At 40.1% G+C, this 23,381-nt stretch overlaps 1 protein-coding gene across 1 annotated transcript in view; it reads right to left on the bottom strand.

Annotated features, from left to right (window-relative positions):
- Positions 1 to 18,269, bottom strand: part of atg10 (ATG10 autophagy related 10 homolog (S. cerevisiae)) — a 526,624-nt gene extending 508,355 nt beyond the window's left edge. Inside the window, exons 1-3 of the mRNA XM_048594947.1 lie at positions 18,243 to 18,269; positions 13,714 to 13,836; positions 5,611 to 5,733 (exon numbers count right to left, since the gene is read on the bottom strand). Coding sequence (XP_048450904.1) covers positions 5,611 to 5,733; positions 13,714 to 13,836 — 246 coding nt within the window. The 5' untranslated portion in view covers positions 18,243 to 18,269. The remainder of the gene's footprint in view (positions 1 to 5,610; positions 5,734 to 13,713; positions 13,837 to 18,242) is intronic.
- Between the last annotated feature and the right edge of the window lie 5,112 nt (positions 18,270 to 23,381).

The following is a 23,381-nucleotide window of genomic DNA, read 5'->3' as shown; positions in this document are numbered from 1 at the left end:
AGTCTTTTTTTCAATAACACTACCCAGGGACCTACCGTTAAATGTATAAGTCCGACCCTGCTTTGCCTTACTAAAATGGAACACGTCACATTCATCTAAATCTAACTTCATCTGCCACTCCTCAGCCCATTGGCCCATCTGAATAAGGTCCCGTTGTACTCTAAGATAACCTTCTTCACTGCCCACTACACCACCTATTTTATTGTCATCTGCAAACTTACTACCTATACCTCCTATATTCACATCGAAGTCATTTCTATAAATGATAAAAAGCAGTGGACCCAGCACCGATTCTTGTGGCACACCACTGATCAAAGGCCTCCAGTCTGAAAAACAACCCTCTACCCTTCACAAGCTTCAAAATCTCCCCTCCCCCTACCGCATCCCAAAACCAGCCCAGCTCATCCTTGCCTCCCTAACCTGTCCTTCCTCCCACCTCAAGCCGCACCCCCATTCCTACCTACTAACCTCATCCCGCCCCCTTGACCTGTCCGTCCTCCCTGGACTGACCTATCCCCTCCCTATCTCCCCACCTACACTCACCTTTACTGGCTCCATCCCCGCCTCTTTGACCTGTCTGTTTCTTCTCCACCTATCTTCTCCTCTATCTATCTTCTATCCGCCTCCCCCTTTCTCCCTATTTATTTCAGAACGCCCTTCCCCTCCCCCATTTCTGATGAAGGGTCTAGGCCCGAAACGTCAGCCTTCCTGCTTCTCTGATGCTGCTTGGCCTGCTGTGTTCATCCAGCTCTACACCTTGTTATCTCAGATTTTCCAGCAATTGCAGTTCCTACTATCCCCTCTACCACCACCCTCTGTCTCCTACCTTCAAGCCAATTTTGTATCCAATTGGTTAGTTCACCCCCAGATTCCAATTAATCTAACCTTAGTAGCCAGTCTACCATACAGAACCTTGTCGAATGCCTTGCTGAAGTCCAAACAGATAACTTCTACCACTCTGTCTTCTTCTTTGTCACTTTGAATCCACTTGCTATAAATTTCAACAAACCATTTGCTTTCTTCGTCACCTGCATGCTAACATTCAGTATACAAGGGCACACAGTTGTCATTGCATTGCCTCCTTCTCCAAGCTATCACCATTCAGATAACAATCTGCCTTCCAGTTTTTGCTACTGAAGTGGATAACCTTGCATTTATCCACATTGTACTTCAAATGCCATGCATTTACCCACTGACTCATCTCTACATGCGCAAGAACCTTCCAGCCAGCTTTGTGTAATGTGCAATCTTGGACATATTACATTCAGTTCCCTCATCTAAATCATGATCACATATATTGTGAATAATTGGGCTGAAGCTCTACGTTCTTGTTTGCCCAACAAAACTCTTGTCTTCCTTTTCTATCAAAAATCTATCTAACTCAGCCTTGAATAAATTTGAAGATACAATCTCCAATATTTTCTGGGAAAGAGAAGTCCATATCTCAAAGACTCTTTGAGAGAAAATATTTGTCTTCATGTCTGTCTTAAAAGGGAGACCTCTTATTCTTAAACTATGTCACCTAGTTTTAGTTTTCATCAGAAAAGGAAACATCTTCTGGGTGTCAGCCCTATCCAGACTCTCAAATACTGAAGCAGTTTGTGTCCAAGTCCTGGACAACAATCATGCCCGGGCTGATAAATGGCAAGTGACACTTGTGTCACACAAGTGCTACCTCCAAAAATAAAGAACCTAATCATCTCTCATTGACAGTCAATGGTATTACCATCACTGAATACCCCACTATCAACATTCTGGAGGTAACCATTATCCAGAAATTAAACTGTGCTGGCCATATAAATACAGTGGCTATAACAACAGGTCAGAGGTCAGAAATCCTGCAGCGAGTAACTCACTTCCTGCCTCCACAAAGCCTGTCCATCACCTGCAAGATACAAGTCAGGAGTCTGGTTGAATACTATGCTAGATGAGTGCAACTCCAACAACACTCAAGATGTTCAACGTTATGCAGAACAAAGCAGCCCATTTGACTGGCACCACATTCACAACATTTATCAGGTACTTCCTCAATTAAAGCACAATGGCAGCATTTACAAGATGTCTTGCAGTAACTCACCAAGATTCTGTGAACACCTTCCAAATTCAGGACTATTACCATCTCAAAGGACAGGACAGCAAATGCATGAGAGTACCACTATCTGTAAGTTCCCTCCACTTGGAACTTTAATTGCTATTCCTTCACTGTCTTTGGATCAAAATCCTGGAATTCAGCATTGAATGCACCAACCCAGAAATTCAGCAACACATATATCACATGGGTCGCAGTTGGTGGTGAACAGCCTTCTTGAACACCAGCTCTTCAAAGCCTTTAGGGATGAAGACATTCCTAATACATTCGCACATCCCATGAAAGAATAAAAACAACAAAAGCAGTTCGGAGATGATTCATTAGATTCATTCCTGGGATGAAAGGTTTATCATATCGGGTGAGATTAAACAGGTTAGGCTTTACCCATTGGAGTTCAGAAGAATGAGAGGTGATCTTATTGAAACATAAACGATCCTGAGGGGACTTGATGGGGTGGGTATCGGAGGATGTTTCTAGAGACTAAAATTGAGGTATACCATTTAAGAATAAGAGGTCTCCCTTTAATGATATAGATCAGGAACAATCTTTTCTCTCAGAGGGTTATTAGCATGTGGAGTTCTCTTTCCCACGAGATAGTGAAAGCTGGGTCTTTAAATTTATTCAAGGCAGAGTTTGATACATTATCAATAGACATGCTAGTCAAGGTTCATGGATTAATGACAGGAAAGTGGAGTTATTGAATGATGGATTAGGCTCGAAAGGCCAAATAGACTACTTGTGCTCCTAAACTCTATGTTCCAGTTTAATCTCTCTTTAAACAACAAGTCAAAACCTACAGTGAACTGCTTGTATTTTTTTTGTTTAAAAATGTGTGGTTGCTAAGGTTAAGCTTTAACATACACAGGCAGACATTCCGACTCCTGCATCAATAAAGAAGTTATTTTTTGTTGCTGGAGGAGTCTCTCTGTAGAGTCCAACTGATTGCCTTTATTAAACATTTTAAAAGATGTTGGAAGAGATTTGTATATGAGCCAATTTGCTGCAAGACTTTTTTTCTAAAAGTCAAGTGTAAGAAAGGAGGTACAAAGTGAAATAATGCATGCATGCAAATTCAACAACTACTGGATAAAACTGGCAGATCTCCTCTGACATTGCTGACAGTAAGTTAGATGAAATGAAGATTATATTATCCTGTTGCTTGGGTAAAGTGGTGTCCCTTAAGGTCATGACATCTGAACCCTGTGAAGTAAAGCTGAACAAAGTCAGTTTTTAATTACTCTGAAAGCTTCATACTACACCTCAGCTTTTGTTTTAAAAGAAGTGAGTAATGTGTATCAGATATACAGTTGTGAAAATGTGAAATTTAAAATTATTCTTCAATGACACTGATGACTGAACTGTGATATGCACTATCTGAAGACAGAAACTTGCGCAATGTAAGGCATATTGTGTTATCTTGCAGTTCAAGTATTCTGTAATAACATTAACATGCATTTACATAGCACTTTTAAAGTAGTAAAATGTCCCAAGGTGCATTGCAAGACAATTCTCAAACTGAATTTGATTCCAACCTGGGAAGGACATATTACGATTGATGACGAAAGAGGCAGGTTTTAAATGAGCATCTAAGGAATAGAGAAAGTCAGAAGGGTTCAGGGAGGAATTCTGAGTTTAGGGCCTAGGCAGCTGAAAGGACTAACATTAAGAATGTGCAACTGGCTTGGATTAAAGCAGTGCATGAATCTCAATGAGTTGCACGATTTGAGGACAGGGCAGAGATAGGGAACAGCAAGGCCATGAAAGCAGCCAAAAATAACAGTTTTATAAAGTGAGGTGTTGCCAAATCAGGAACCATTGTTGGTCAGCGATTGATGCTGATGACTGAACAAGACAAGTTATGAGCTAGGTACGGTCTGCCTAGTTTTGGATCAGCTCAAGCTTATGTGTATGGATGAGAGTTTCAGGAGCAGATGAACTGAGTTGGGTGAGATTACATGATGTTAGAGAAGTGGAAATGAGTGTCTTAGTGAAGGCACTAATGTGTGGTCAGAAGATTACTTCTGTCTTTTACACATTACAAAGGAGATAAAGTCCAATAAATAAGCAAACATTGGATGAGTTCACTGCAAGGTTAATTGCTCTGCTTGCTTAAGACAAGACAATAATCCGAGATCCTGGAAACAATGTGGTTCTGGTATCTTCTTTCTAGGCTTTTTCTTTAATACTGCTACTTTTGTTTATATTACTTTTCTTTTGAATAACACAAATAGATGGCATCTGAATTATGGCAGACGACTGAGGTCTGATGCACAGCCAATGTGTACATACATAACAGTCCTCTAGAACATGTTCACACATGCACTCACACATACACAACTGATAATGAGTAAACAGCTAATGCCACTTTTCAAATCTCAGAAGACAAGGTTGCCATCAATACTGTACATATTAATGCTGAATGACAGTTAGCTGCCAGGCTTTGTTAAATTTTAGACCAGGCAGGCTGCCTCTGATTTGTCAGCCCAGTGCCCTGGGAAATGAACCAGCAAACAACGCTTGCCTATTTTGGCAAGTACACGTTCCTTCTATCTGCAAAGAACAGGGCCCTATGTATTTCTGAAGTAGGGTCCAGCCCCGAAACATCAGCTTTCCCGCTCCTCTGATGCTGCCTGGCCTGCAATATTCCTCCAGCTCCACACTTTGTATCCCTATGTATTAATATGTATGATTTCCAGTACACACCAGTCTACAACATTGCAAACCTATCTGAACGTTGACGTCATTTTACCTTCTAACTTAATTTCACATGTATGTCAAAATCATTTATTTCACAAGCTGTGAAATGTAATTAAAAGCAAAGCATCATCAATGCATTTTACTTCCTGGCTCTCTGTCTGTGAGAGTTCTTCAATGTAGTTGCCTGCTTACCTATTTGATAACATGCCTGCTGCCACATCTGCTGATTCCTTTGACTTGGCACCAGATTCAAACTATTGCTTGGTAAGAGGAAATCCATGCCAAACAGATTGTTAAATCTTTGTAGGCAGGTCTCTTTGAGGTCAAGGGCAAGGATTATCACTTTAATATTAACTGCAAAATCTGGATCACTCATTTAAAATTTCCAGTCAAATAGCAAAATTTATTTTCAACATAGTTCTTAACGTATCAAGAATTTAATCATATTTATGGAACATTCAATTTTGCATGCTGGTATCTTTTCTGGGCCTCAGGGAGGAAATAACTTAATTATTTTAACTACATGGCACAAGGTTACAGCAACCCCCACTGCTGCTCCAAACCCCAAACCCTCCCCCCACATGCTGGTGCAGCAATGCTTCATAGCAATAAAACATCATTAATACAGTGCAAACCTTAACTTTTGTGAGAAACAAAACTCATTATAAGGCCACAGTTTGTACTTTCTTTGTTCCAAGATCACAATATATAAATTTCTAAATTTGATAACATAAGAATGGCATTTAGGTATAAACAGCACAATTATAATCAAAATTTAAAACTATTTAATCTAATCACAAATTTAGTTTCTCCGTCATTCTCACCTCTTTCTTATCATCTACTTCGTGACCCTGAAGATCTTGAAAGCAATGATCCCCCACAACTAAGCTGTTTATGGATTTTTTAGATCTCAAGTGCACTTTAACCATGTATCCCTCATTGAGCTCCTGTAAAGATAAACAGAATGGAGAATGAGACTCAATACATTCTTCTGCAGCCAAAGAATGCTCTTTACTGCATTACAGCCCCACAGTAAATCACTGGCCATTTTACCTAGGGCACAGCAAATTTCTTAAGGGAATTTCAAGGCTCAATCTTCTGAAAAAGTCCAATGCTAGTTACACTAAATATTTCAATTGTTGTATAATTTCAATTAAACAATACCAATAGTACAGTAAAATGGGAATTCTGTGATTAAAAATTGAATCAAAATTTCAATTAATACATCTTAAATCAAGAAAAGACACATTTAATTTACCAACTAAACATCCAACAGATAATTCCTAAATCCAATTTAATCTTATAATTTCCTCTGAAAAACAAAATCAACTTTTCAACCACAGAAACCTACCATTTACCATCAACGTTATACTGCATAGTGTATTGTACAAGGAAATTAAAAGGCAGTAAAATAGATTTTTTGTAAATTTTGATTTCTTAAGTGCAATTGTACAAAAAACTGTAAATGAGGAAACATTGATTACTGACTAAAGAAAAAAATAACTATTGATAATTTCACGAGTATCATCTAATGTGAGCTTACAGTAAGCAATGAATAACATGATCTGGTGATAAAGTACAGTTCACTACAATGCATTATGGTCATCTTAATCAATTCTATTTGTCCTTCTCAGTTTTATAAACTGGATCACATTTGCTAGGCTTTAGCTTATACTTCATGGATCATACACCAATCCGCACCTCCACTCTCCACATTTATTTCAACAAAATGCAAGATTATATACGTATGGGCCAAAGGCAGGTATATGAAGATCAGCCATGATCTCATTGAACAGCAGAGGGGTTCAATGGCTGATTCCTGTTATAATGTTCTTATACTGAAGTGAGTAGAACCTTCTCTATTGGTGATCAGCACCAGACACACTCCAGCACAATGAGTTAACCCATTTGCCCTTGAACTGAGTTGTCTGCTCAGCTTTGCAGGGACAGTTAAGAGAGTTAACTACACTGCTGTAGATCTGGAGTCACATCTAGGTCAAACCAGGTAGGGATGGTAGATTTCCTCCTCTAAATGACATTAATGAACCAGGTGGGTTTTTTCAACAATCAATCAAAGTTACATCACCACCTTTATGGTGATTAACTTTTAATTCCAGATTTATTTGATCTGAATTTCCAACGGCTGGCATGGCTTCTGGTTTACTTGCCCAGTGATGTTACCACAGTGTCACCATCTCCCTTGAGGTTTCATAAGCATAGTACATTCTACGATACATAGGAATTATTCGAAACTAATTAAGAAAATAATTAAAGTCGATTAACGAAACAGTGTGAGTAATGGTGGCAGAACAGGTGTTCTGGTGCAATGGTGGAATGTGGGAGCTTTTAGATGCCAAGGCAAACTAAGACAAACATGTCTGCAGAAAGAGTAAGCAGCTAAAGAAATTCCAAATAATGATTATTGATCAGGTAGCTGAACTGCAGACACTGCGCAATAAATCAACCTGGGTCGAGTTAAGAAGCAACAAGGGGCAGAAACCGTTAGTGAGTGCTGTCCACTGTCCTCCAAATAGTAGTGATAAAGTAAAGGATGGCATTCGATGGGAAGTTAGAGATACTTGTAAAGGATGCTACAGTAATCATGGGTGACTTTAGTCTATAATATAGACTGGGCAAACACACATGCAATAGCACGGTGGTGGATGAATTCTTGAAGTGTGTACAAATTGTTCCTTTAGACATAGGGAAGTCAGCAAGGAAACAGGCATGCTAGATTCGGTATTGTCCAATAAGAAAAGGAGTTAATTAATAATCTTTTTGTACAATGTCCTTTAGAAAAGAGCTACCATAAAATGACAGAATTCTTCACTGGGACAGAAAGTGAACGGGGTCAATCCAAAAGGTTTAAATCTAACCAAAGGATGAAAATGTACAAGATGTGGATTGGCTGTAAATGATTGAGTAACTTAATTTAGAAGCATGATGGGAGACAGGCAAATGATAATATTTAACAAATGAATGCACACTTTGCAACAGCTATACATTGCTTTCTAGTGAAAAAATACAACAGCAATTGTGCCCCAACCATGGAAAAGAAAAGAGAACAAAGGTATCATTAGATCCAAAGAAAAGTCATAGAAAGTTGCTTTAAAAAGAAGCAAGCTGAGGATTGGGAGCAGTTCAGAATTCAGTAAAAGCAAGGTGAAAAGACTGTTCAAGCAGGGGAAAAATAGAATATGAGAATAAACTTGCAAGGAGAATAAAAGCTGATTGGAAGGTCTTCTATAAATGCATAATAAGAAAAGGATTTGTGAAGACAAATCTAGGTCCCTTACAGTCCAAAACAGGAAAGTTAATAATGGAGGAAAAAGAAACAGCAGCACAATTAAACAACTATTTTAGTTTTGCCTTCACAGAAGAATACACAGAAAACTTCCCAGAAATATCAGGGAACAAAACATCATATCTCCGGATCAAAAACAGACGTTGCTGGAAAAGCTCAGCAGGTCTGGCAGCATCTGTGAAGAAAAGGTCAAAGTTAACGTTTCGGGTCCAGTGACCCTCCCTCACTGGCACATCTCTTGTAGGCATGCCTTTACAGTATCCACAGTTCTTTCAGTTTTTATATAGTCTCTGGATATTTAGCAATGAGAGTGAGAAACTGCTTCACCTACAGGGGGTAACCTTGTGCAACTGTCTGTCACACAAGACAGTGGAGTCAAAGTCTGACTCTCTTTAAGAAAGAAACAGAGATTTCCAGACATTAAAGGCATCGAGGGGTATAGAGAGAGCACGGAAGCACGGCATTGAGACAAAAGATTAGGATGATTACGTTGAGTGGTGCAACAGCTTCGATGAGCCCAATGACCCACTCTTGGTCCTATTTTGTGTGTTTCTCTAAGAGAAAGAAAGAAATACCTTGCTCCTTGACAGTCACAACTCTTAAAACAGGCTCATCTATTTTTGTCAGTAGTGAGGGACTGGACAATGTGACCTTGAGTGAAGTATGTAAAGGAATCACACAGTAAGTACTGGAGGAGCTTCAGACTTTGCAACTGACCAACAGATTTGGGGTGTTCTCAACCTGCCTGGACGAAAACAAGGTCAGCCAAGTTATTCAGCAGCAGGCCATGACATTGTGATAGAGGCAGCCATTGAAGCAGGGTAAGCAAATAGGATCAGAGATAGTAGGAACTGCAGATGCTGGAGAATCCGAGACAACAAGGTGCAGGGCTGGATGAACACAGCAGGCCAAGCAGCATCATAGGAGCAGAGAGGCTGACGTTTCGGGCCTAGACCCTAAGCAAATAGGAATTTGGTAGTAGGAGAGGGCGGTATAATGAAGGGCTTGTCCTCTGCAGCAAACAGAGGATTTTGAACAGAGGGTCCAGAAGGTTGTGTTGCCTGCCTGGTGCCATGGTTCAGACACCTGCTCAAGGTGGGAGAGGAACTTGTGGCTGAGAAGGGGGAGGATCCAGTTGTCATGGTCCATATGAATGCCAAAATCTCATAATTGTTATGGTGCAGAAAGCTATTTGACCAACATGTTTGCACCAGCTGTCTGCACAAGTATTATGACTTTGTACCAATCTCCTGCTTTTTCCTGTTAATCTACAAATTGTTCATATTTGGATAATCACATGATGCCCTCTTGAATGTTTTGATTGAATTTAATGTATACTTTCAGGGAGTGCATTCCAGGCCCAAAACAATCACTTTGTGAAATAAGCTTGTTTTCAATTCCCATTTCTTTCTTTTGCCAATCACTTCAAATCTGCGCCCTCTCATTCTCTGTCCTTTTATGAGCAGGAACAGTTTCTCCCTAACTACTCTGTCCAGCCTCCTTCCCATTTGAAAAACCTGTATCAAATCTCCTTATGGCATTCTCCTTTCCAAGGAAAACAGTCCAAAATTCATAAATGAAATTCCTCACCACTGAAACAACTCTAATAAACCTCTTCTGCATTCTCTCAATGTTTACAGAACACTGCCCAGAACAGTAAACAACACTCCAACAGAGGTCTGATTAGTGAGTTACGAAAGTTCAGCAGAATCTCGCTGCTCTTTTATTCTTATAGTGGATCATATGTTTTATTAACTGCTTGCTCCACCTGTCTGCCACTAATGACCTATATACACACATGTCAATCTGCTGCTGCACGCCATTTAAAATTGGACACCTTATATTTTATTGTCTCTTCATGTTCTTCCTAAGAAAATGACTTACTCAATACTTCAGTACACCTGCTGACGCCATCTGCCACCTCTCTGTCCACTCTATCTTTGTCCTTCTGAAATTCCATAAAATGTCCCCCTCAGAGTTTGCCGGGCTTCCAAGTTTTGTATCAGACAAAAACTTTAAAATTGTTTCCTGCAGACCAAGATCTAGATCACTGTACATAAAAACCAGGATAAGCAAGAATCCCAACACAACCCCTGGGAAACCCCAGGTACAAATCTTCCTCCAGCCTGAGAAATCCCCATTAAATCATTGCCTTATTTCCTATCACTCAGTCAATTTTCTATCTATGTTGCTGGTGTCCCTTTTATTCCATAACCTATTAACTTTGCTTACATGTTTGTTGCATGTTTGTACTGTGTTGAATACCTTTTGGAAATCCATGCATACCTCATCAACAGCCTTGGTCTCAACAACTATCTGTTATCTCTTAAAAAAAAACCTCCTGCAAGGTAGTTAAAAAGAATTTTCCACAAATTTTCCATGCTGATTCTTCCTAAGCAACCTTTTTTTTTCTCTTGTGACGAATAATTTTATCCCAAAAAACTGCTTTTAGATGCTTCTCCACCCTTGAAGTTAAACTGACTGCTTTGCAGTTGCTCGGCTTATCTTCACTTTTTGAACAAGGGTGCAGTGCTTGCAAATCTCCACTCCTCTGGTGCGAGCATAGGACAGACTGAATGATTATGGCTTGTGCCTTCACAATTTCATTTCTCACTTCTTCAATATCCCTAGATGCATCTCAACTGGGTCCCCTAATCATGACAACTTCAAGTAACAACAATTTATCCAATATCTCCTCTTCATCAATTTTGAAACTCTCTGGTGACAGTGCTTCCTCCTCTGTCAACATGGCCTGAGTAGCATCTGCCTTCTTGATAAAGACAGATGCGAAGCATTCATTTAACACCTCAGCCATGCCCCCTGTTTCTATCTGCAGCAACATAAATCGGACAAGGGAAGAGGTTCTGCATAGTCAATAGGAGGAAATGCAATACTCTCTGGATTATTGCCTGAGCCACGTGGAAATTGGCATAAGGAAAATCAGATTAGAGACATGAATGCGTAGTTTAAAGACTAGTGTGGGATGATTGGAATCTCATTCATGGAGCACTGGCACCAAAATTGGAGGAAGTGGAGGCTGTACTGTTTGATACGGTCTACACTCAAACTATGCTGGAGCCTGTACTTTTGTCAACTGTGTAACTAGGAAGCTAGAAAAATGAAGAAGGTTTAAAATTTTAAAAAGGAACGAGGAAAAATTGGAGGGGTAGCTTTGTTGTTTAAAGATAACATTGGCACAGTAAAGAGGTATGACCTAAATTCAGGAAACCAAGGTGTAAAGATGCTATGCTATAGGTAAAAGGCAAGAAGTCACTGGTGGAAGTGGTTAACCATCTAGTCACCTAAGAGTAACCACATCACATTATCGAAGAATAATTAATGGGAACTTGTTAGAGGGGTATGGTGATTAGTAATGGGAGATGTCAATCTACATACAGAATAGAAAAATCAGATGGATAAGAATAGTCTAGATGTGGAATTCATAGAATGTCTTGGGATAGTTTCTTAGAACGGCATGTTCTGACATCAACAAGTCAGCAATCTATACTAGATCTGATATTGACAAAAAAAATTGGATTAATTAATTACTTCAGTGATCTTAACAAGATGTTTTTTTCTGGTGGGTTAGTATACAACAAGGGGTCTTTGTTTAAAATAAGGGGCTGTCTTTTTGTGACAGATATGAGGGGAGTTTCTTTACTTGCAGAAAGTTGGTGGTGCTGGCTGAATCTTTTAATATTTTTAAGACATAGAGGTAGATCATTGTTTGAAGAGCAAAAGAGGTGAAAGGTTTGGGAGATATGCTGAAATGTGGCACTGATGTTAAAATCATATCACCCATGATTTTATTGAATGTTGGGGTAGGATCAAGGGCACAGTGGCCTATTCCAGATCCTTATTTGCATACTTATGTAACTATTGAAAAAGTCTTACGATAAATATTAATATTAAAGATTCTATCCCTTTACCCTCAACAACAGCCTTACTCAAACTGAATGGCTACCCGGCTGCACTTTAAATTTCAGTTGGCACACCAGTAATTGGCTTGTTTTCAGCAAACGTCTGCATTCTCTCAATGTTATTTTATTAGTTAGAACATGGGAAGAAAAACTGCAGCAAAAAGGGAAAAAAGAAAGGAAAAGGAACTGGCAAGCAGAGGAGCTCCGACTGCAGCTTCCTACTCTGCTGACATCTTTTATGCTAAAAGTGGTGATGCATGCATTTTTAATAATAATTTCAATCCTTGGAGTAGAGCTTCAGGCAAACAATTCAGTAGATTCGAAACACAGACAGAAGAGAAAAAATAACTGCTGTTGCTCAGCAATAAGATGCCTCATGACACAGGGAGACAGAAAGACAGGACTATTAAGAATACCAAAGCAGATTGTCCGGTTTCTTTCAGAGATTAGCAGGTCTTTCAACAAGATGAGGTCACAGCAGCAGGGCAGTTTAGCGGTCTTCAAAACAGCCAGGGCAGAAGAAACAAAATCCTGACTAGCTAAATATCAGTTAGAGAAAATATCCAGGAATAGGTTATCGAAAAGATGTTTAGAGAACCTGTGTTAAGAAATAAATTAGCTGCATTAGCAGTTTGTTTAAGGGTCCCGGGAAGAGACATTAACTAATAAAATAACATTGAGAGAATGCAGACATTTGCTGAAAAGAAGCCAATTACAGCTGTGCCAATTGAACTTTAAAGTGCAGCAGGATAGGCATTCACTGGGGTTTGAGTAAGGCCGTTGTTGAGGGTAATGGGATAGAATCTTTAATATTAATACTTATCATAGGACTTTATGCAATGACTGGTTCGAAGAGTTTCCCTGTTTTAAAGCTTTGATATGTGTCAGGAAGAACAGGAGTCCTTTGCCCCAGTGTCACAAGGATGCCTTTGACCTCCCACCCCCAAGGCTCTCCTGTTTCAATCCACCAGCTACTACTGATCAAAGACCCAACTGCTCTTGCCTCCCCTTTGTCACTCTCATCACATCCCTCAAACTACTAAAGATGGAGTAAGACTTCCTCATGATGTAATTCAAAATATGAAAAATGCCAAGGACGTTATCACATGATGACCCCTACATGTTAGGTAGGTAAGTCTTCAGCAGAAGCTTCATCCAGGATGAATGCTTCTATAAATATAAGATGGCTGGGAATAGCTCACCATGAGGATCCTCTCTAAGACTGAAGCTATATTATAGGAATAGTGCAGCGTAGGCAGAATACATTCAAATGCTACTGAGTACCAAGTTGAAATTGATTCTCTGAACTGTTTTCTTAAAATAAAGGAGACATTATTTTGCAAAGTGAAGATGATATTGGGGGGGGGGGCTTCGACAGCTATTCCTAAAGGAAGTCTACATGGCTCAGTGGTTGTGTTGCTACCTTAAGAGCAGAGACTCGAGGTTCAAGCCCCAGTTCATGACTTGATAGCTATAGAATGTGTGTCATAACATACTCAAACAGGTTAATCATCAATCTGCAGACCCCTCCAATCTGCCTATGGCAACTAGTAAAAGTGGTGGAGTTTCCGGGTCAGCCAGAGCCTTTTGGTAGCTGCAGCACAACAGACTCCCCAGGCAAAAAGACCCAATTGACAGGTTCTTGACATGAGCAAGCTTCATTGTCATTTCATGTAACTGATAGATACTAAGCTCCAACATACCTTCTGCCTCCACTCCCAGCCATTGTCAATTTCATCCGAATGCTTAATAAACAATTTACAGAACTTTTGAAATTGCTCTTCACCCAGGCAAACATTTTCATTTCGATTAAAGGTATGTGACATCTGCAGACAGTAAAAAAAGCAAGTAAACCCATTAGTCACTCCATAAGCAGCACAGACAATAACTTCATCAGTACCTGTACTGTGTCATTTTTAACTTAGAGAATGGTGGGACATTTAAATTTGATCCCATAGAAATATCATTCATTTTGCATTTCAAAGAATATTATAGAGTCAGGGAAACAAACAGAATCAGAATAATTAATCCAATAAAAAGAACACTTGAAATCTTTTTATCTCCTTCAGTTCTAGGTTTACTATTTTCCTTAGCTGGCCTAACAAATTTTGAAAATCTAAATACACAATTATCTATCTAGAGTGGATGACTGTTCTTCATACCTGTCTTTTTGATTCCAATTTGAATGGGAATGGTCAATATATCAACGTCATATTAGATTTCGTCTTGCAACTATTTGGGTTTGGTATAGCAAGGTGTGGAGCTGGATGAACACAGCAGGCCAGGCAGCATCAGAGTAGCAGGAAGGCTGACATTTCGGGTCTGGACCCTTCTTCATAAATGGGGGAGGGGAAGGGGATTCTGAAATAAATAGAGAGAGAGGGGGAGGTGGATAGAAGATGGATAAAGGAGAAGATAGGTGGAGAGGAGACAGACAGGTCAAAGAGGCGGGGATGGAGCCAGTAAAGGTGAGTGTAGGTAGGAAACAGGGGTAGGGCTTGGTCAGTGAGGTGGGAGGAGCGGATAGGTGGGAGAGAAGACAGACAGGTCAAGGAGGCAGGGACGAGACGGGGACTGGTCTTGGGATGAGGTCAGGGGTGGGGAGATTTTGAAGCTCGTAAAGTCCACATTGAGACCATTGGGCTGTAGGGTTCCAAGGCAGAATATGAGGTGCTGTTCCTCCAGTTTTCGGGTGGCATCGTTGTGACACTGGAGGAGGCCCAAGATGGACATGTCGTCCAGGGAGTGGGAGGGGGAGTTGAAGTGGTTCGCGACTGGGAGGTGTTGTCGTTTGTCGTGATTTGGTGTTTGGTGTATTTGGATTTGGTGTTTTTCTCAGCAGACGAGTCAATGTTGGACCTTGCAGAAAACAGAAGGACACTTGCACCAGCCATTTATATGAGCCCTTGCACAATCTGCTGCTTTCTAGCTAAGGTAAACTCAATCAAGAGGTTGGTGTGTTGGAGTTTACTCAGCCATCAGACAAAACAAACTAATCATTAATTGCCAATTGACTGCTATCACATAACAAATAAATAGAGGCCAGTATCCCATCACCAAGTCATCCTTTATTTACATGTGAAGAGTCCTTGGCTCTAATACATCCCCTTAGAGCCAGCTCCCAGAGTGCCAGAATCTCTGTCAGCCAGGGCTCCCTGATTGGACCAGATTAACTGCCTCAGTCAGGGAACTCATATTCTGTGAGGTCCAGCTGGCTGACCTCATTACAATCATTACACAGTCTAACGTGAAAAGGTTACAAAAAGCTCTAGAAGATAAGAAATAGCTTTCCTTTTATGGGTTGTCATGTCAATTCACTATCCAAGACTATAACTAAATATCCATAAACTACCTATCCAAAAGTAAAACACATTAAAACTTGGGGCAATTCCACCTTTAAAAATGCCCACTGAGTTAAGATGCCTCTACCCTGCAGCTCTCCAGCTTTAACACCTAAATTCAATGTAGGTAAATCAACAATCATTAAGTAGAACCTTAAGCACATGTCTACTTCATTATCATGATTTGAAGTGATATTAAACCTGTGCAGCTTGTTACAGTCATAGTGAAAATGGATTATCAATATTCTGCTTTCATTGTTTGACTTTAATACCCAGGTGTTCATGGAGATAAAAAAAATAGAAAGGGCAATCCTAAAATGTTTGCTGTAATCACCTGCCAAGTCCAGTCAACCCACATGATATAGAAACATGGCTGCCATTACCATTTTTAATCAAAAAACACATAAACTCTGTGGTATTAAGAAATTTACATCTATTGTTGATTGTATACTTGCATAATAACTTTACATACTGGGGATGAAAAGTCACCTGCAAAGCACACAGTTTGAAAAAGACACTGGGGCTTGACTTGGAAATATACAAACAAACCCATATTTCTGTATGGGCCTAGGCCCGAAACGTCAGCCTCTCTGCTCCTATGATGCTGCTTGGCCTGCTGTGTTCATCCAGCCCTGCACCTTGTTGTCTCGGATTCGCCAGCATCTGCAGTTCCTACTATCTCTGACCCCATATTTCTGTACCTTTCTTTGAGCAAAAAGAGAAAATAACATGAATTACAAATGCAATGTTAGCATTTATTTTGAGAGGGCTAGAATACAAGACAGGGATGTACTACTGAGGCTATATAAGGCTCTGGTCAGGCTGCATTTGGAACAATTGTGAGCGGTTTTAGGTCCCCTATCTAAGGAAGAATGTGCTGGTATTGGATGGAGTCTAGAGATGGTTTCCAAGAATGATCCCAGGACTAAAGGCTTGTTAAATGAGGAGTGGTTGAGAATTCTGGGTCTGTGTCCGATGGAGTTTAGCAGGATGAGGGGGAATCTGATTGAAACTTAAGAGAAGACTGAAAGGCTGTGGAAAAGATGTCTCCACAATAGGAGAGACTAGGACCTGAAGGCACTGCCTCAGAGTGAAGCAATGACCCTTTAGAATTGAGATGAAACGGAATTTCTTCAGCCAGAGGGTGGTTAATCGTGGAACTCATTCCACAGAAGGTGTGGAGTCCAAGTCATTGAGTACATTTAAAACAGAGATAGATAGGTACTTGATTGGTAAGGAGATCAAGGTTTAGGGGCAGAAGGCAGGAGAATGGGGTTAAGAGACACATCAGACTTGATCGAACAGTGGAGAAGATTCAATGGGTTAAATGACCTAACTCTCCTCCTATCTTTTGTGGAAATGCGCATAACAAGAATATATAAAATATCCTTTCAGCAAACCAGTGCTGGTGGAATAAACAACTTGGAAAAGCCTTACCTCATGGAGAAATCAAGGCTATCTACAATCTTTCCCACTCCTGTGTATCAGGAGTGTGATAGCTATGTGATAAAAATAAATAAATGAAAATATATTTGCAGCGACAGATTGAGAGGGGACGAAAAGAAAAGGGCAGCTAAAGCCCTCCTCACCTGGTTACATCAAACCAAAGATATTTATTGGATACTTATTTCGGAAAAGTATTCATTAGTTCTAAAATGTATCCAGGAGTGAAATATCCATCTGTTACTACACACAATTATCGCAATAAACCATCATGGGCTGCAAAATTAAAAGCTTTGCTTTCACTGTTGCATATCTTAGTCAGATTTTTACAAATATTTGCACTTCAAAATAGTTTTTATAGATGGCACTGTGCTACCTTAACCATTCACTTTGGCCGTCAATAGTTTAACTGATTGCAGCATATGGTCCATATGCAATGTGTTTTTTTACAGTTAAAATAGCGAGAATACTTTGTGCTCATGAAAAATTAATTCATGCAATATTTTTGAACTAGCTATACAAAAAAACTATATAAATAATTCATGGTAATTGTTTAGCTATACCTTGCCTTTCTGCTGGTGCCTGCTGGCTTATTTCATATTTAGTCATGTTCAAAAATAGTAACTGTTGCAGATTTTCTCCAAATTTACTTTCGACTATTTTTGAAATACTTTGTTTTTCAATTCATTTTTAGTATCAAAATCCTTCAAACAAAACAAGTTTCTGAATTAGAAACAATAATTGATCTTAGAAAAAACAATTATATCCAAGATTTTTCTTGGGGGAGGGAGGAGGGTGAATTTCGGGATAAGGGTAGGTGAGTGGAAGGGTGGGGAATGACAGATAACAAGGGTTAGGAAGCAAAACAATGGATGGGGAGATAGTAGGAACTGCAGATGCTGGAGAATCTGAGATAACAAGGTGTGGAGCTGGATGAACACAGCAGGCCAAGCAGCATCAGAGCAGCATCCTTTTCTGAAGAAGGTATAAGGCCCGAAACGTCAGCCTTCCTGCTCCTCTGATGCTGCTTGGTCTGCTGTGTTCATCCAGCTCTACACCTTGTTATAATGGATGGAAAGAGGTTATTCTGACAAAAGTCAAGGACATTTTTGAGCAATTTTCCTTCTGCTGCATCCATCATCAAGCACCTGAGCCACTGACCCTGATTCATACACATGAATCACATTGAAGCTAACAGCACATCAAATGCTATGGTTCCACAGTTTTCACATAAAGCAACCGAGACTCACATTTGCAAATTAAATTTTGCTTGCATGCAAATAAACAATTTTGATTTTTACCAATGACCGGTTAGGGCTAAGCATGGTCAATAACTTCTCTTCAAAATACTTCAAATGTTCAAGAATAAAAAAAAGTGCATCAACACATCAAAAGTGTCACAGAACTGTGTTCTTAAAACAAGACTGTGACCTGAATGATTGAATTACCTTGCACTGATGCAGAGTAACTGTGCATTTTCATCATTTACAACAATCTTGTGCCTACTGGAGAAGCAGACGCCAGTCTTTGGCCAATTTGATTCACTCAATGCGATATCAATAAATGGCTGAAGGCACTGGGCACTGTAAAGGCTCTGGGCCCTGAAAAAATTTCTGGGAACAGTACTGACGATTTGTACTCCTGATAAATTGCCAGACACTTAAACAAACTGTTCCAGTACAGCTACAACATTGGCATCTAACCAGCAATGTGGAAAATTGCCCAGGAATGTCCAGTCCACATAAAAAAAGGACAAATCCAACCCAGCCAATTACCACCTACCATCCTGCAGGGCAACTCAACTCCTGACTTCAGTACAGCCTTGGTCCAAAATTAACCAAAAAACTGGGCTACAGTGGCGAGTGATAATAACTGCCCTTGACATGAAGACTATATTTCACCAATAACAACTTACCATCAAGGACCCCTGGTAATCTGGAGTCAATGGGAATCAGAGGGAAAGCTCTTCACTGTTCAGAGTCATGCCTAGCACAAAGGTTGATGGTTGTACTTTGTGGAGGTCACTCAGCTCCAGGACATCTCTGCAGGAGTTCCTCGGGGTGGTGTCCTACGCCCAACCATCTTCAGCTGTTTCATAAATGACATTTCTAACTTCAGAGGTAGGGTGTTTGTTGATGATTACACAATGTTTAGCACCATTCGCAACTCTTCAGGTACTCAAGCAGTTTATGTCCATATGTATAAGGCACAAGTCAGGACAGTGATGGACACCTCTCCCCTTGCCCAGGCAAAACAGTCACTTGGTTGGTACTCTATCCACTACATTAAATACTCATTGCACCCACCACTGACACACACTGGCAGCTGTGTGCATCATCCACAGGATGCAGTGCATCTTGCACAGCTTCCTTGTTTCCTTGGACAGCCCTGTCCAAACAGCGACATCTACCACCTACGACATTCCATGGTCGTGTTCATATCACCATGAATGGCTCCTGCCATTTGCTAAGTGAAGAAATGGTCATTTCACCCGTCATCTGTTCTGCTGTTAAAATAGCGGCGGTTGAAACCGAGAAACCAAGTTCAAAGCCCACCTTAGAAAATTGCAAAACTGAATTTAAGAAATCTGATATTTTACAACATCAACATCAGAAAATAATCAAGGTACTTGCTATTTTGTGGTGAAAGCCTAGCCAGTAATTTAATGTCCTTCAGAGGAGGGAAACTACAATCCCATAGTTTTCCTATTTGTAACTGAGATCCCACTCTCAGGGAATGACTCTGAATCTCCTCAGGAAATCCAGGCACAGGCTTTAAGTCAATGGTACTAGTAAAAGCCACATCCCGAGAATAAATTTTTAAAAACAGACAATGAATGAAGTTCCCTTCCAATGTGCATGGCAAAGGATGCTGAATATTTAGATGCAGATGGAAATCTAATCTTGAGATGACTGAGTGAAAAAAAACTGCCAAATCAAGTTTAGTTTCAATAGCTCCTTTCCCACTGCTCATTAAATTTGATAGGGAAGGCAGTGTAATTCCAATCGTTCATCCACAGGCAAGTAAATCCAATCTCCTCTGTTCTCCCTCACTAAGCAGAGAGAAAAAGTTGCCAAACTTCATGTGGTCAAGTAAAACAGGATCCTCTTGATTCAGGCAGAGCAAGACAGCTTCAGTGAAAACAAATTGTGCTGGAAATAGTCAGCAGGTCAAGCAGCATCTGTGGTGAGAAACAGAGTCATAACTCAGGTTGTGAACCATTCATTACCACCAGGAGAGAAAGGACAATGTCAGCAAGGATCTAGCTGGCATTCCGGAACAGAGGACAGAATAAATATCCCAACATAGGGAGTTGTTAGGTCATGGAAGTAATTTCAATGGCAGAAAATATGCTACCATTCAAGATTAGATTTGATAGACAGATGAAGGGAAAGAGCAGCACAAGTGGATGAATTTGAACTGCTTACATGTGTGTATGGTAAGTGCCACTGTGGGCCATGTAGCTTGTCTCTTTCTATGTTGTTAAGTTTAATGAATTTGTTAAAATTTATGTTGCTTTTCTACAGCACCTGTACAATACAAGCCAAGCCTTAAATTGTGGAACCAGTCACCAACTTAACCATGCGCTGATGATATGTCTGTAAAGAATGCTTTTCTGAAAAATTTGAGATCTTCTGATCAATCAAACTAAGCTTGGTCTCCAAGCAAAAACATGTTTCTACCTCCACCCAGGACATCTGTTGGTACCATTAGGTGCCCAATGATTCCTCTCATCCATTATCCTGAAACTTGAGGATATTACAACAAGTAAAACTGGGAGAATACACACCAACTTCAAATGTTAAAAGCTCGACTGACCTTAATCTAACTCTGTAATTCAGATGACATGGAAGGCTGGCACGAATGACCCAATATGACATTAGAATCTGTTTCATTTAAAACAAATTGCCTGAGAGTGCTGGAAGGAAATGGATTGTAGTTTCAGGGGGAGTGCATCAGGAGCACACCTTTCCCCGCCATCAAGAAGGTAGTTAGCAACCGCCCCAATTTTTTTCTCCCCACTTGCACTGCAGAACCCCACCCCCCCCCCCCCAACCTACTTCTCAAAGATCGATTGGTTCCCACCTAATACCATATTTGCAAATACCTTTTAGGGAAGGAAACAGCCATCCTTATCTGGTCTGGCCTACATGTGACTCCAGGCCCAGAGAAATGTAGTTAACTGCCCACTAGGCAATTAGGGATGGACAATAAATGCTGGCCTCGCATCCCATGAATAAATTTTTAAAAAAAACTTACTGCTGCATCTTTTTTATGGGACTGCAGCAGTCGTAGCAGTGTCCAGTAATAAGATCTAGTGCTGCTGGACTGTAAGTGATGCCAAGAAGTCAAGATGTCAAGAAGATTGGCAGCAGTTTTCCAAGGCAGGACTTCCATTACCAAGGGGCATGAGTCGCGACTTTGACTTGTTGATGATCTAAGTGGCATTTTATTTTGATAGGCAGGCATCTCTTGGTTAGTTGGCTCCCGACCCAGAAGCGGGTGAGCTGGCTTAGGACTGGGGTGGCGATGGGGTCCGGGAGTCAAGCAGAATGTTTACTGAAAAATTCAGCACCCGTTTCTGGTTGTCATTAGACAGAACATTACTAAATCACTTCCCTGAATTTTCTGGCCAATCTTCTCACACATACTCCTTCCAAAGTCCTTTAGCGCAGGATTCCTCGGAGGGAGTTTCACCCTTCGCGAAAGCCATCCTTCCTTTTTACAGCACTAACCACCGTATTTTGGTAAGTAACAGTTTAGACATCCCACAGGTTGTGTTAGTTAAGACAGGAATGGGAATATGCCATTCTGCCCATCGGGTTTGCCCTGCCATTCAAAACGATCAAGGTTAATCAAACACTTCAAAGCCTTTTACTCACCTCATTCCCATTACCCTGTATGCCATTGGTAATCAGAAATCTACAACTCTCTACCTTAAACGCACTCAAAGAGTTAACTTCCACAGTCCTCAGTGGCAGAAAACTCCAAAGGTTCACAACTCTCCGAGTAGAATCATTTCTCTTCATCCCAGACCTAAGCGGCATCCCCTTCATTTGTAAATTGTGTTCCTTGGTTTTAGACTCCTCAACCAGGGGAACATCTTAGCTGCATTTACCCTGTCTATCTCTTTAAGTGTTTTGTAAGTTTCAATGAGATCACCTCTCATTCTTTTAAATTCTTGATGATGCAGGCCCAGTTTACCCAAATAAACACAAAGAACTGTGGATTCTGGAAATTTGAAGCAAAAACAGAGAGTGCTGGAGCAACAAAGCAGGTCTAGTAGCACCTATATACAGAAAATAGAGTGAACGCTTCAAGTTCAGTAGTTCTGATGTAGGGTCACTGGACTTGAAATGTAAGTTCAGTTTTCTCACTACAGATGCTGCCAAACCTGTTGTAATTCTTTAACACACTCTGTTTTTGTCCCAGTTTACCCAATCTCTATTCATAGGGTAGTTCCAGCATCTCATAATGAGTCCGATGAACCTTTATTATACTCCCTCGATGGAAATAATATTTTACTTTAGGTAAGGAGACTAAAACTGCACACGTGAGGTCTAACCAAGCTCTTGTTATTGAAACAAGAATACATTACTCCCGTGCTCAAATCCTTATGCAATGGTTATACTATTTTGATCTATTTCAGATAGAAAATGTGATTTTCAAAAATAGTAACTCCAATTAACACCTATTTTTTCATTTCTAAACAAAGTTACTTACAATTCTTTGTTTGATAGTCTTTGAACAAACGAGCAGAGGGTGAAACTTGTGGATTTAAGATGGGCAAAATCCAACATTATCTGTGTAAGTTTTGCACAGGTAATATTTCAATATTAAGGTAACAGCTCCTTTTGTTCTACATCGCAGGCTGCTATCTCAGATGAATGTGACAACTCTAATCATAGTCAGAAGCATACCTCTATCATTAAAAAAAAAATAATTTTTGTGAGGAAAGAGTCCAGAAGTTGTTTTTTTACCTTCATGACCGTAATTCAGAAAATGCTTAGAAACATATGGGAGTCATATTGGTAAAAGCAAAATTGTGATTCGCCAACTCAGGTCAACTTTCTAGCATTGTGCAATATATGTAATCAACTGCAAAGGGACTGTTAATTTTTCATTTCTTTTTCACCATTCCTCAAAGTATGGCTTTAGGAGTATCTTACTTTTAAAATGTACTTAAAAATGGCATGATAAGTTCCAAGTCAGACATCAAGAGCTATGAAACACAAAAAAACTGCGCCTATCAATCCTGTATTTACATTTCTCCTGTTCTCTTCATGTTTTTCTCTTTGTAAATTAGCCTTTTGCACTGACTTTTGGTGTTCGCCTTCTTGCTTTTATTGATAATTTCCTGATATCTCAATCACTCCTTTCCTTTTCTGTTAACATGTCCTAGTTCATGTGCTTGTATGTCTAGTCCAAAAGAGACCAAGAGGATGGAGGTTATAATGGCAGCAGGATCAATTTGAGTCTTTAACCTGACCCTTGAATGATGGAGGATGGAAACTGGTTGAGCCTGTGTTTAAAGAAGTAACACATTCTGTGCTACGGAAATAGCAAGATTATCTTGCTGGGAGAAT

Source organism: Rhincodon typus, chromosome 3 (genome assembly GCF_021869965.1).
Source record: "Rhincodon typus isolate 14 chromosome 3, sRhiTyp1.1, whole genome shotgun sequence".
Classification (NCBI taxonomy): domain Eukaryota; kingdom Metazoa; phylum Chordata; class Chondrichthyes; order Orectolobiformes; family Rhincodontidae; genus Rhincodon; species Rhincodon typus.
Note: the sequence above shows the minus strand (reverse complement) of the source record. Positions and strands in the feature narration are given on the sequence as shown.